We start from the raw sequence: 12,709 nt of genomic DNA on the forward strand, positions 1-12,709 counted from the left end.
GCGCGGCCGGTTACAGAGGACCCGTGGTCTTCCCCAAGGCATTTAATTTAATGCCAGGGAATCGCGAGGCCCCTGCAACACAACACTTACCTTATTTCAGCCGGCTGTGACGCGTCACCATGGCAACGCGACGTCAAATGACACTGCGGGGCCATGTGACGTGACATCACATGCATCAAATGACGACACGGGTCACATGACATGACGTCACATGACCCCACAGCATCATTTCACGCGGATGTAAGGTGAGGTTAGGTAAAGTGAGGTTAGGTGAGGTAGGGTGGAGGTGGGCTGAGGGTGGAGGTGGGACAAGGAAAAGGGGCAAGCTAGACAGGGGGGCGCTGCAGGAAAAGTTTGCGCTTCCCTGTACTAAACAATTGGGCACACCTCTTTAGACTGTATTTTAAAGATTTATGCTGCAAAAAAAATGGCATTGGGCTTTAAAAGAGAAAGTGGGATAGCAGGAATTTAAATGTATAAAGTAGTAGTGCTGCAGGAGTGACAAAAAAACAAATATATCACTCTCTATCCCCTCTTATTGTCACACTTTGAGCGCTGCTTAGTGAGCTGGCAGCGCCCTGGCACAGCAGGGATTACCTGCGTCACTGGCACACGCAGCAGGGTGGTTGCATTCAGCGTGTCATTGACCGCAGCACCCAGCAGGGGGAGCTCAGTCACTAGTGCAGACACGTGCAGCTAGAATGCAGCGCCAAGCCGCGTCTCCATGGTGACGCCCACCCTGTCTTTTCTGTGAGAGGGCGTGTCTTATCTGAGTGACGCTACAATGTGGTTCATTAACCCTGTCCTGTCTGGCGCCCTTGCAGGAGGAAGAGGTGAGGGTGTTTCTTCGCGTCACTGATGACGCTCCGGTGACCTGCGCGGGGGGCGTGTCCAGTGAGGAAGCACTAAGATGGCGGCGTGTGTGAGACAAGATCTGACCCAGCTGATGAATTCCAGCGGATCCCACAAGGATCTGGCGGGAAAGTGAGTGTGACAGTCTGTGTGTGTGTGTGAGAGAGAGTGTGGCAGTCTGTGTGTGAGAGAGTGTGACTGAGAGTGTGACTGTGTGAGAGAGTGTGAGTGTGTGAGAGAGAGAGTGACTGTGTGAGAGAGAGTGTGACTGTGTGAGAGAGTGTGAGTGTGTGAGAGAGAGTGTGAGTGTGTGAGAGAGAGTGTGACTGTGTGAGAGAGAGTGTGACTGTGTGAGAGAGTGTGAGTGTGTGAGAGAGAGTGTGACTGTGTGAGAGAGTGTGACTGTGTGAGAGAGACTGTGACTGTGAGAGAGACTGTGACTGTGTGAGAGAGACTGTGACTGTGTGAGAGAGACTGTGACTGTGTGAGAGAGACTGTGACTGTGTGAGAGAGTGTGACTGTCACTGTGTGAGAGAGAGTGTGACTGTGACTATGTGAGAGAGTGTGTGACAGAGAGTGTCACTGTGTGAGAGTGAGTGAGAGAGAGTGTGACTGAGAGTGTGACTGTGAGAGAGAGTGTGGCAGTCTGTGTGTGAGAGAGAGTGTGACTGAGAGTGTGACTGTGTGAGAGAGAGTGTGACTGTGTGAGAGAGAGTGTGACTGTGTGAGAGAGAGTGTGGCAGTCTGTGTGTGAGAGAGAGTGTGACTGTGTGAGAGAGAGTGTGACTGTGACTGTGTGAGAGAGTGTGTGACTGTGAGAGACTGTGAGTGTGACTGTGTGAGAGGGAGAGTGTGACTGTGAGAGTGTGTGTGACTGTGCGTGTGATATATATAAACACACACGTGTGACAGTCTGAGTCTGTGTGTGAGAGAGTGTGACTGTGTGAGAGTGTGCGTGTGTGTGTGTGATATATATAAACACACACGTGTGTGTGTGTGTGTGTGTTTAATTTAAAAAATTGCATAGTGTAAAGCCTGCTGCCTTTCTCTCTTCTGAATATGTGCCACTACATTGTGAGCGGAAGTTGGCCTGTCTTTGAAGTGGGCCTGTCAATTCTGTTTGCTGTTCCGTATTGGAATTTAAATGTACTTTTTTAAATTCTGTACGGTGAATATCCCAAGGACTTTTTTTTATATTGTGGCAGCACTTGTATGTTATGCCAGTTAGCTCTATTTCTTTACATAAAAATCACATTTGTTTCATTTATATATATTTTTTCTCTTTACAGGTACCGTCAGATACTAGAAAAAGCCCTTCAATTGCACGGGCCAGAACAGATTGAAGCTCTAAAAGCTTTTGTTGAAGCAAGTAAGTTTTATAGTTGTTAAAGAACACAACGTTGAAATATAGTAACATCCAATGGACTGATCTGCAGACTGTGTGCATCTACATAAGGATTTCCAAAACCTTTACTTCTAATTATAAGCAGATGTATTTTTGTTTTCTCTTGTAAATGCATTTTTTTTAAAAAAAATTTCAAGCAATTTTATTCCTACTGCTTCAAAATGTGACTATAAATAAAAAAAATCACACAAGCTTGTTGTTTGTGAACGATATTAAAAAATCAAGACATTCGTATCTTTCTATTGTTGCTCGAAGAAGGGATCTGGGTGGTTCCAAAATATTGTGTTTAGTATCTGCCAATAAGTTATTGGTTACCCAGCTGCTTGTTGTAACGAACAGATTCATTCTGGTGGCAGGCATTACGCCCCCCCTGGGCTGTTTTTGGTATCTACATGGTCATCTCTATCTCTAATGAGAGATTTCCTGATTTCCAGTGGTCAATGAGAATGTCAGCTTGGTGATCTCACGTCAGTTACTGACCGACTTCTGCACACACCTTCCTAGTCTGCCTGACGGCATCGCAAAGGAGATCTATCACTTCACCCTGGAGAAGATCCAGCCCAGAGTCATTTCTTTTGAAGAGCAGGTGAGAGGAGACATTTCCTTGGACACAGAAGGGGAGGGGATCTATACCAAATATGAGCACGCTGCACAGTATAGCAATTCAGAGCTTCATCATACACTACATGGTTTTTTGTTGGAGGACAGCTGGAGTCTGCTCTTGAAAATACAGTTTAAATACTGTTTAAACCCGCTAGCTATGGAGAGATATAGCATTTCGTATACTCAATATTCATTGAGTGGAAAGGAAACATTATCCCTATAATTATGAAAGTATTATTTAAGAATTTGGAGTTTTAACTTTTATGTTTGCATGGGCATCCACGTTGGATTTACATACAGCACAGGAAAAGATTAGTATGACTGACTGGCACTGGAATGGAACAACACAGTTTAATTATGTAATTAAAAAGGCAAAATATTTCAATGTTAAAAGATATATTACTAATGTTTTTTTGTTTTTGTTTCCCCCCCTGCAGGTTGCATCGATTAGACAGCACTTGGCAACTATATATGAGAAAGAGGAGGATTGGAGGAATGCAGCTCAAGTGTTGGTGGGGATACCTTTGGAAACAGGACAAAAGTAAGGGAGACACTTCATCTGCAGCTAGGATTGCTAATCTGTGTTTTTTGAACTATTGGTTTAGAATTTTGTTCTGCTGTATAAAACTGTAGCAAACCTTGTGTTGGACACTACTAGTGCAACACATTTTTTATGTTTCAAGACAAGGTGTCATGTGCAAGTAATGTCACGTACTCGAATGTAACATGTCTAATTGTCCTACAGACAATATAATGTGGACTATAAACTAGATACCTATCTGAAAATTGCCCGGCTGTACCTGGAGGATGACGATCCGGTGCAGGCTGAAGCTTACATAAACAGGGCTTCTCTGCTACAGAACGAGTCGACCAATGAACAGCTGCAGGTCCACTACAAGGTGCGCGCAATTATTACATAGTGGCTTCTTATTGAACTCTTCAAGGTTCCACACACATTGTTCACACGTTTTACTGCGAGCATAGGTGATGCAAGCCAGGAGTATAACATATATCACTATTCAAGATGATCAGGATGAAATTACAAAAAAATTATTTTGGTCTAGCAAAGACCTTGATCAACGTTAATGCCGAGCTAGTAATATTATACCTAAAAATATTAGGTTTGTAAGCTGGGATAAGCAACTCTTGATTGTTTAGAAATTCTCCTTTCTACAGGTTGCACATGCTGCCAGTGCTGGTTATTGCTTACTTTTTTGCCAACAAATTGAGAACCTATAGATAAAAGGTCCATACAAGTATACAGAAATATAATATGAAGAAGGCTGCTACAAAACTGTTGTAAGCTATCCTGGTTTAAGATGAAACAAATCAAGCACACCAAGGAAAGAGAAAGTAAGTCATGATACGGTCAATTTAATGATTACAAAATCTCGAGGTTCTTTATGAAGATACTTTCAGGCACCGAAACGTTGGAAAATATATATATATATATATATATATATATATATATATTCTTGCTCGTTAAATTAACACGTATGATTTGACTGACCTTAACGCTTTTCTTGCTGTGCTTGTCTTGTTTTTCTCATTATCAATCTTAAACAGAATTCCATTGTGCATAGAAAAATACTGTTTTTTTTGTTTCCCCCTTTATCTAGGTTTGTTACGCCCGTGTACTTGATTACAGAAGGAAGTTCATTGAAGCTGCTCAGAGATACAATGAGCTCTCATATAAAACCATAGTGCATGAAACTGAGAGGATGGAAGCATTAAAGCACGCGTTGCATTGCACTATCCTGGCTTCTGCAGGTAAAACAGACCTTTTTCTTATTTAGGCACTGTGATTACCCACAACCGATCACATTTTGACATGCAGCTCGCCCTATCTGTTTATTTTCATGCACATTTTCTGCTTTAGCCACTTTTTTAACGTATGTATTTTATGTACCCTTTTGTGTCTTGAATTCAGTTTTTTTCTTTTGAACTCTGCTTTATACCTATGACCTAATGAATTTGATCTGTTACATGTATAATGAAGTACCTAAATGTAACATGCATACCAAATGTTATATATACTTGACTAAAGGCTACTACATTGCATAGCTGTTGACTTTTTTTTTTTTTCCTTGTCTCTAACATTTCCATCTTATAGTGTGTGTATACATTATATTTTTAAGCCATTCGTCGTTGCTTAGTAATCATGATATACCCCTGAGTGATTCACTTCCATTCATCGACACATTTGATTACCTACCAAAAGACCAGGGCTTTCAACAAAGACCATTGTACGTGTTGTAGGGCAGCAGCGTTCCCGGATGCTGGCCACGCTATTCAAGGACGAACGTTGCCAGCAGCTGTCAGCCTATGGAATTCTGGAGAAAATGTACCTGGACAGAATAATCCGGGGAAACCAGCTGCAGGAGTTTGCCGCTATGTTGATGCCCCACCAGAAAGCAACCACAGGAGATGGTATGAGCCACTACATATTCCAAGAGGAAATGCGCTGTCGCTTTGTTACAATATTGCTCTATCTAATATATGGAAATCTTTAAACCAACCACTTTCCAATTACATGGGGGATTTACAAAACAATGTAAAAAAAAATGTTTTTATTGCAGGCATAGGCATTTGAAAAATAGAAATAAGGATCATGTGACCTGCTCTACTTTATAGACTTTGGTTATAAATCGTACTTGATTTTATTAATCATAAAAAGGGATTTTTGTATTGACAGGTTTTTATTTATTTTAAACCGCAGCATTTTCTTGCCTTTATGCCTTGCAATTCTATTCTAAGCTGCGATCGATGGCGCACACACGTACTATACACAGGGCTGTTTGTTTTCCCCTAAATGTCCACTCTCCCTAGAATCCCCTCATGACTTTTTTTTTTTTTTTTACACTTTAAGGTTCAAGTATCTTGGATAGAGCTGTCATAGAGCACAACTTGTTGTCTGCAAGCAAACTGTACAACAACATTACCTTTGAGGAGCTCGGGGCTTTGTTAGAAATACCTGCTGCCAAGGTAACGTTTTAATCTTTTTTGCTTAAATTCAGTGCTTGTTTGTCCCAACCAACAAATAGCAATCGTTTTGTTTCAATTATTACTTTACTCTTCTTTTCCTTTACAATTTTCATCTTTTGTATGGTTCAAAAACCAATTACAGTACTTAATGTGAAGCAGAATCTATGTATGGGCTCTTTATTTTTATTTTTATTCTACCTAGCTTTTACGATCATCCTATAGTCTCCCGAGTTTGGTGCCACTTAAAAACAAATGGTTAACATACATTTATCTGCAATCTTGTTACCTCTTCAGCTTGCCCCTCCCAATGCTTCCTATGCCCAGATGTGGATGCTTACAAATATCTTTCTTTGGATATTAATGAGACAACGTGATTGGTGAAGAAACTGGCGCTAATTTGGTGCTAGTGATCACTTATAATGCAGTGAATATATATAACACACATATAGTGATCTAAATGAAAATTGTGACTAAAAATAGTGCAGTAGTGAAAATATAATATAGGTTGTAACCCCCTGCTCAAACCCTCTGGAAGGGACTGTCTTGGCTGGTCCCAGATGATCAAACGATATTTTCTCAACCCAGGGGGAGCATATAGGAGAAAACACAACAGAAAAGAAACACACTAAGTGCAGACAATATTGTTCAGGTGTGGAATATTGTGATGCTTGGCCTTTATGTGCTGCCTACTCACAGGATGTCAGTAGGATAAGTACAGTGGCGTGATATGTAGAGTCTGGTGGGTCCCTCTGGACATACACAGGAAGCAACTGGGACTGGGATGTCAGTAGCAGGTGTACATGGAAAGATAAAGACAGACAATGTTTAAAATCAATATAAGCGTTTTGTCACTATATAAGTGATAGGAAGGTAAGGGTGGTTGCCACAGCTCACCGCACCGCCGATATCCCGGACAGTTCTTATCCGCAAGCTCCCTGTGCTCCTCTCTACACCATGACAGTGTGGGGATCTCCTGCTGCGGTCTCTCCGGCGCGTCGTGTCACTTCCGGTGGGCACGATCAGCTCAGTCGCGTCACTTCCGGTTCTGCGGTTGATTGACAGTTCGCGGGCACCAATCCTCTCACCTCCTGGGCGGGTCCACTCTACGCGTTTCCGCGAACTGTCAATCAACCGCAGAACCGGAAGTGACGCGACGGAGCTGATCGTGCCCACCGGAAGTGACACGACGCGCCGGAGAGACCGCAGCAGGAGATCCCCACACTGTCATGGTGTAGAGAGGAGCACAGGGAGCTTGCGGATAAGAACTGTCCGGGATATCGGCGGTGCGGTGAGCTGTGGCAACCACCCTTACCTTCCTATCACTTATATAGTGACAAAACGCTTATATTGATTTTAAACATTGTCTGTCTTTATCTTTCCATGTACACCTGCTACTGACATCCCAGTCCCAGTTGCTTCCTGTGTATGTCCAGAGGGACCCACCAGACTCTACATATCACGCCACTGTACTTATCCTACTGACATCCTGTGAGTAGGCAGCACATAGAGGCCAAGCATCACAATATTCCACACCTGAACAATATTGTCTGCACTTAGTGTGTTTCTTTTCTGTTGTGTTTTCTCCTATATGCTCCCCCTGGGTTGAGAAAATATCGTTTGGATATTATTGAACCTGAATACATTTTTGGTGAAAGATGTAAGATATTAATCAGTATAACAAAAAGTATAAGCTATTGCACTCTAATCAATAATTAGTCACGTGAAGTTAAAATAACTAGTAAAAGAAAAGTTAACATTTTCCGAAGGAGACACATGCCTAAATAAAATCATCATTCAACACCTTGAGGAAAAGCAAATGCATAGTTACAAAAAATCAGTGCGGTGTACTAGATTAATATGACTTGGGTATAAACAAGGATGATTCTTCTGTTTACAGCCATGTGGCTTTCAACAGCAACGATGGCGCCCTGCTTCAGGATCCATTTTAAACACCAACGCCTACTTCTGTCAGTGTTTAAATGATTGATTATTGCCAAATTGTTTAAATAATACAGTATGTATACTACGCTCTTTTATGCTGCCTACATTTTGTGGTCTTAATACAAAAGTCCTTGAAACCTGCACTCTTTTGTATTTCGCAGGCAGAAAAAATAGCTTCTCAGATGATCACTGAGGGCCGGATGAATGGGTTCATCGACCAGATTGATGGTATTGTTCATTTTGAAAGTAAGTGATTTATTTTTAAGTTTCAGCCTCCTATTTTGGTAATTCTTTGTAGTTGCTGTTCGATTTTTAGAAAATCATCATTTGATAAGATGAGGAAAAATATATTTTGAGCAAACCGTATTAAAGTGAATTCATAATTTGTAGCTTGGCGATTGGGGAAAAAATGAAATGTGACTCACTCATTTACAATTACCGCTTACTTGCTACAATATATACTCTTGTGATATTTTTCTTTCTCAGCCTGAAATATTCCAGTAATAATATTGTAACTTTTTTTTTATTTTGTCAGGTGTTTGTTGTTTTTTTAATATATATAGTTTTTGTTTGAAATAACACATTTGAAGTAATTATTTACTTTAAAACATTTTTGCCAGGAAATAACACATATTGTACTTGGTAGGTCATGGCCTCTGTTATATAGACCAGTGGTTCCCAAACTGTGCGCTGGTACGCCCTGTATATTTGTGTGTGTGTGTGTGATTATTTATATATATATATATATATATATATATGTGTGTGTGTGTGTGTGTGTGATTATATATATATGTGTGTGTGTGTGTGTATAAATACTATATGTGTGTGCGCGTGCGTGCGCGTATATTTAAAAATTAGGTGGGTTTTTTGTATGCATTTGGGGGGGAGGGCCTGCTTAAAATGTTTGTCCCGGGCCCTGCGATTTTTGTTGGCGGCAGGGGCTACTGGCGTCCCGGGCCATGTAGTCAGGGGGCCCGGTGCCCCTGCGCAGCCGTGCACCTCGATAAATCCCGTCGCCCCGTCACCACGGGCTGACAGGATTTAGCGCGCTCGCGATGCGCCAGGCAGCATGTTGGCACGCTGCCAGGATTTTTTTTGGGCCCGCAGCAAGCTCTATATGAGCTTACAAAGCGAGGCCCGCCTCTTCCTACTTGGAGTACATGGTGAGTACTGCTCCATGCCTTTCTTGCTTTCCCCTTGCCCCCCCCGTTCTGATTTCCCCTGTGTGTATGCGAGTGTCTGAGTGTGTGAGAGAGACAGACAGAGAGAGAGAGACAGATAGAGAGAGACATACCAACTGCGCACGCCAACTGTTAGGTATGTATATACAACTATGTTTTCACTTTGGGCACCGTGGAAAAATCCTGATCACCTTGGGGAGCCTTAAACCGAAAAAGTTTGGGAACCACTGATATAGACCATATACAGTATACAAAAGTAGACCTATTAATTTGGATTAAATAATGATTTTTAAAATCATGCACTGACGTTTATTACAAAACACACTTGTTCAATATGTTCTGCTTGCAATGTTATCTGTGTTCTGCAGCATAGGGCTGCTTAGAGCAGACTAAAAAACAACACACTTATCAATGTTCTCAGACGCATTTCTGATTCTTTATATCCTCTTTTTTTTTCTTTTGCTCAGCAAGGGAAGCTTTACCTACATGGGATAAGCAAATTCAGTCTTTATGTTTCCAAGTCAATAACCTGCTGGAAAAGATCAGCCAGACAGCACCAGAGTGGACAGCACAAGCCATGGAGGCTCAGATGGCACATTAAGGTATAAGATCATGTCTCACATCTGTAGCACTTGATGGAAGTCTCTGCCCACAGCAACAGCGCTAGATGGCTCCCACAGAAGCCCTCAGAAGAAGACTTCTCAGAGCTCTTAGGCTACCCATGCTACTGCTTTACCAGCTTCTCCTGGAAGTCAGAGATTTGAGGGGACATTTTCTGCTCTGTAACTCCATAACTGCATGCCTGTGAAGTCATGGATGTCTAACATGCAAGCTGTAGGTTGTAAGATACAAGATGGAAATAAAATGCGTGCACTGTGGATCTTGTACATTTTATTTGCCACGTTTCTTTCTCCACATGTCCTGGGTCCATTTGTCTATTCAGAAAGAGGTGAAATAGGGCAGACGTCATGAGGACCAGCACAACGCGGGCCCTCCTAGTATCTACCAAACATCAAGCCATTTTTGCTGAAGTCCGAACAAAAGATAATTTGCTTTTTGTCCTGATATCAGGGAAGTTGGTCAGGACCATGTTATTTAATGCAGTGGGACTAGAGCCATAATGCCTGTGGTATTCTGATGCCATGGACATTCTGGCACTAAAGGGGGTAAAGAATAATGGCGCACTGACAGTATAATGCATGGAATTTGTGCCTTATGCTTGGTATCAGTGGTTTTGAGGATGCCTGAAATGGTGGTGTACATGATTATTACTACGCCATATTGATGAATTCATAGCTGTAGTAGATTAAATGACCTTTACCGGCCATTGTAGATTATATAGTCATTTTCCAGTAATATTCAGAATCCTTTTTTTACAGTACGTCTTTATTATTGCTTTGTAATGCATTGCATGCCCATAAGGCACCCCAAATAGGTAAGGAAGTATGAATAGAGATTACACAAAACTCACCAATTACCTTGCAAACTTTAATTTTGATGACTGAAATATTGGCGGGCAAAGGCAGCCCAATAAATGAATATGAGCAATACGGTCTCTAGTTTATTCAGTTTAATTTGCTGGGGTCTCTGATCTGAAGGCCACATTAAGTATGTAGCAACCTATTTATCTCATTAGACTGCATAATAGCTGAAAACCACATGTTTTTGTGTTCTCTCGTGGGTTCCCTTTAAATAGAAGACATCATTACACTTAATGTATTTGTTTAGCAATGACTGTGATAGATCAATATACATTGCTGGATAAAACGAGCACAATAAATCCAACCCCTGAATAGCTTACTTCTTGGTACCTTAAGGCACATGGATATAAAATGATGTATCTAATTAAAGTTACCAGTCCATCTGTCCAGGTCTAGAGAAAAGCACAAGTTAGGTCAGGATCACAGTAGACAACATAAAGGCTTTTTTTAGTAGAGAGCTGCTCTACTTGCACAGTTCCTGCGGGAAATCTAAATGCCTGAAAAAGCAGGGCATAGCAAAAGCTGAACGTGATGACAGAGAAACTATTTATTGTGCTAAGTCGGCAAACATTTAGGTACGGGTTAGTCCTCTGACGTGTTTCATCAAAGATCTTTGATAAAACGCCTACACGGGTGTGAAACGCGTCAGAAACTAACCTGTACCTAAATGTTTGCTGATTTAGCACAATGAATAGTTTCTCGGTCATCACGTTACCTTTTGCTGCGAACCCGCTTTTTCCTGCATTTGGATTTCCTGCCGATCGTAGTAGATTGCTAGGGAGCATGCTATTTAGGAATCACTCCACGGACTTCTTATCGTGAGTTCAATAACTTTATACCTTATTACAAGAACTATGCCAGTTGGAGTGTGTGTGTGTGTGTGTGTGTGATGGGACCTATTGTGCTGATGTTGTGAAGGTGGGACGGACAGGCTCACAATCTTGTTGGTCTCCCGTTACCGCCCCCCCATCTCCCTATTACCTATGTGATGTTGCTAAACCATATCTTTATGGTCATTTCATTCACCTTCATGGGCTTCTGCACGCTTGTTTTCATGGACTATATTCAGATTCCTGCTTCATTTCCACACAGACGTTATTTAATATCAACGGCTACCGCCAAAGGTTTTTTCTGATGCACCAGGCACAGGACTGTTTTTTTTCCACCTACAACATTGCAGGAACTGTACAATGCATTATTGGCGTTACAAAAATGTGGCTTATTATCTCATGGTTACAGAGTTGGCACTGAGCCTCTTACAGTACTTCTGCCAAAAACATTATTCCAACAAGCCTGAAATTCAGTATCTTTAGCCAATGTTTACCCTGAGTAAAGGTATAGGATTGATAGCGCGTAGGTGATTTTACCCAATACAGGTAAAATGGGGTCAAAACTGTACTGGCAGCAATTGGTTGTCCCCTGAAGTCTCTGTACGTGGCTTCCTTGTGCCATGCTCAGACAAAAAGGCAGGACATAGTGTAGTATGAAGAGTACAATGTATTACACAACATTTGTTGCAATCACACTCCCATTTGGTAAGTTTAAAATGTTCATGTAATTCAAAATGGTGCAACAGGAGTCTCCGGCAGCTGACGGTGATGTCACTTGCGGTTTTGCTGCTCACAGATGTCTCCAACCCTCCGTTTCTCACAGGCAGAACAGCTCTCCGCTAGTGGGGCTTAGAACTTGACGTGTTTCACTACAGATTGACACAAGTAATGTTGTGTAATTCATTGTACTCTTCATAGCAGACTATGTCCTGCCTTTTCTTTGCCTGAACGTGTCGCGAGGAAGCCACATTCAGAGATGACACTGGAGGGGACAACAAGTTGCTGACCAGTCCAGTTTTGACCACGTTGGGTAAAATGACTAGAGCTCTACCAATCCTATACCTTTATGATTTATTATACTTAGCACACAGTCTGTGAAGTTTGGAGCTGCAAAATCTATTTTTCACATTTAAGTTGTTTTTTTTTTTTTTTTTTAATATCTTTCCACTGGGATTGCTTCTTTACTTTTCTGCCCTTATCCGGAGTAAAGTAGGGGATATTTGGGGATATATATATACATTTTTTATTATTTAATCTATAGCATTTATGCAAAACCTTTCATTTATTTTTAAAACATTAAAAAAATATTCGCACGAAATACACTTAACCATTCGGCAGCTTACAGCAGCCTTTTAAAATGTATTTATATATCATTTTTGGTGCTACTATACAGTCAGGTCTACCTGGATATCTGTGGTTTACCAAATTGTG

The 12,709-nt window shown here is 41.4% G+C and overlaps 1 protein-coding gene across 1 annotated transcript; it reads left to right on the top strand.

Moving 5' to 3' along the window:
- The first annotated feature begins 765 nt into the window (after positions 1-765).
- Positions 766-9,845, top strand: COPS4 (COP9 signalosome subunit 4). The gene is made up of 10 exons (XM_075605529.1): positions 766-984; positions 2,142-2,221; positions 2,692-2,843; positions 3,298-3,401; positions 3,606-3,759; positions 4,480-4,630; positions 5,120-5,290; positions 5,730-5,845; positions 7,948-8,032; positions 9,435-9,845. The coding sequence occupies exons 1-10, from the start codon at positions 911-913 to the stop codon at positions 9,566-9,568; spliced, it is 1,221 nt and encodes a 406-aa protein (XP_075461644.1). The 5' UTR covers positions 766-910; the 3' UTR covers positions 9,569-9,845.
- Positions 9,846-12,709: the final 2,864 nt, after the last annotated feature.

The sequence above is a fragment of the Ascaphus truei genome, chromosome 1, assembly GCF_040206685.1.
Source record: "Ascaphus truei isolate aAscTru1 chromosome 1, aAscTru1.hap1, whole genome shotgun sequence".
NCBI classification, from domain to species: Eukaryota; Metazoa; Chordata; class Amphibia; order Anura; family Ascaphidae; genus Ascaphus; species Ascaphus truei.

Coding starts and splice junctions, on each gene's coding strand:
- COPS4 (XM_075605529.1), top strand. CDS start 911: ATGGCGGCGTGTGTGAGACAAGATCTGACCCAGCTGATGAATTCCAGC. Junction 985..2,141: donor CACAAGGATCTGGCGGGAAA/GTGAGTGTGACA, acceptor TTCTCTTTACAG/GTACCGTCAGATACTAGAAA. Junction 3,402..3,605: donor CCTTTGGAAACAGGACAAAA/GTAAGGGAGACA, acceptor ATTGTCCTACAG/ACAATATAATGTGGACTATA.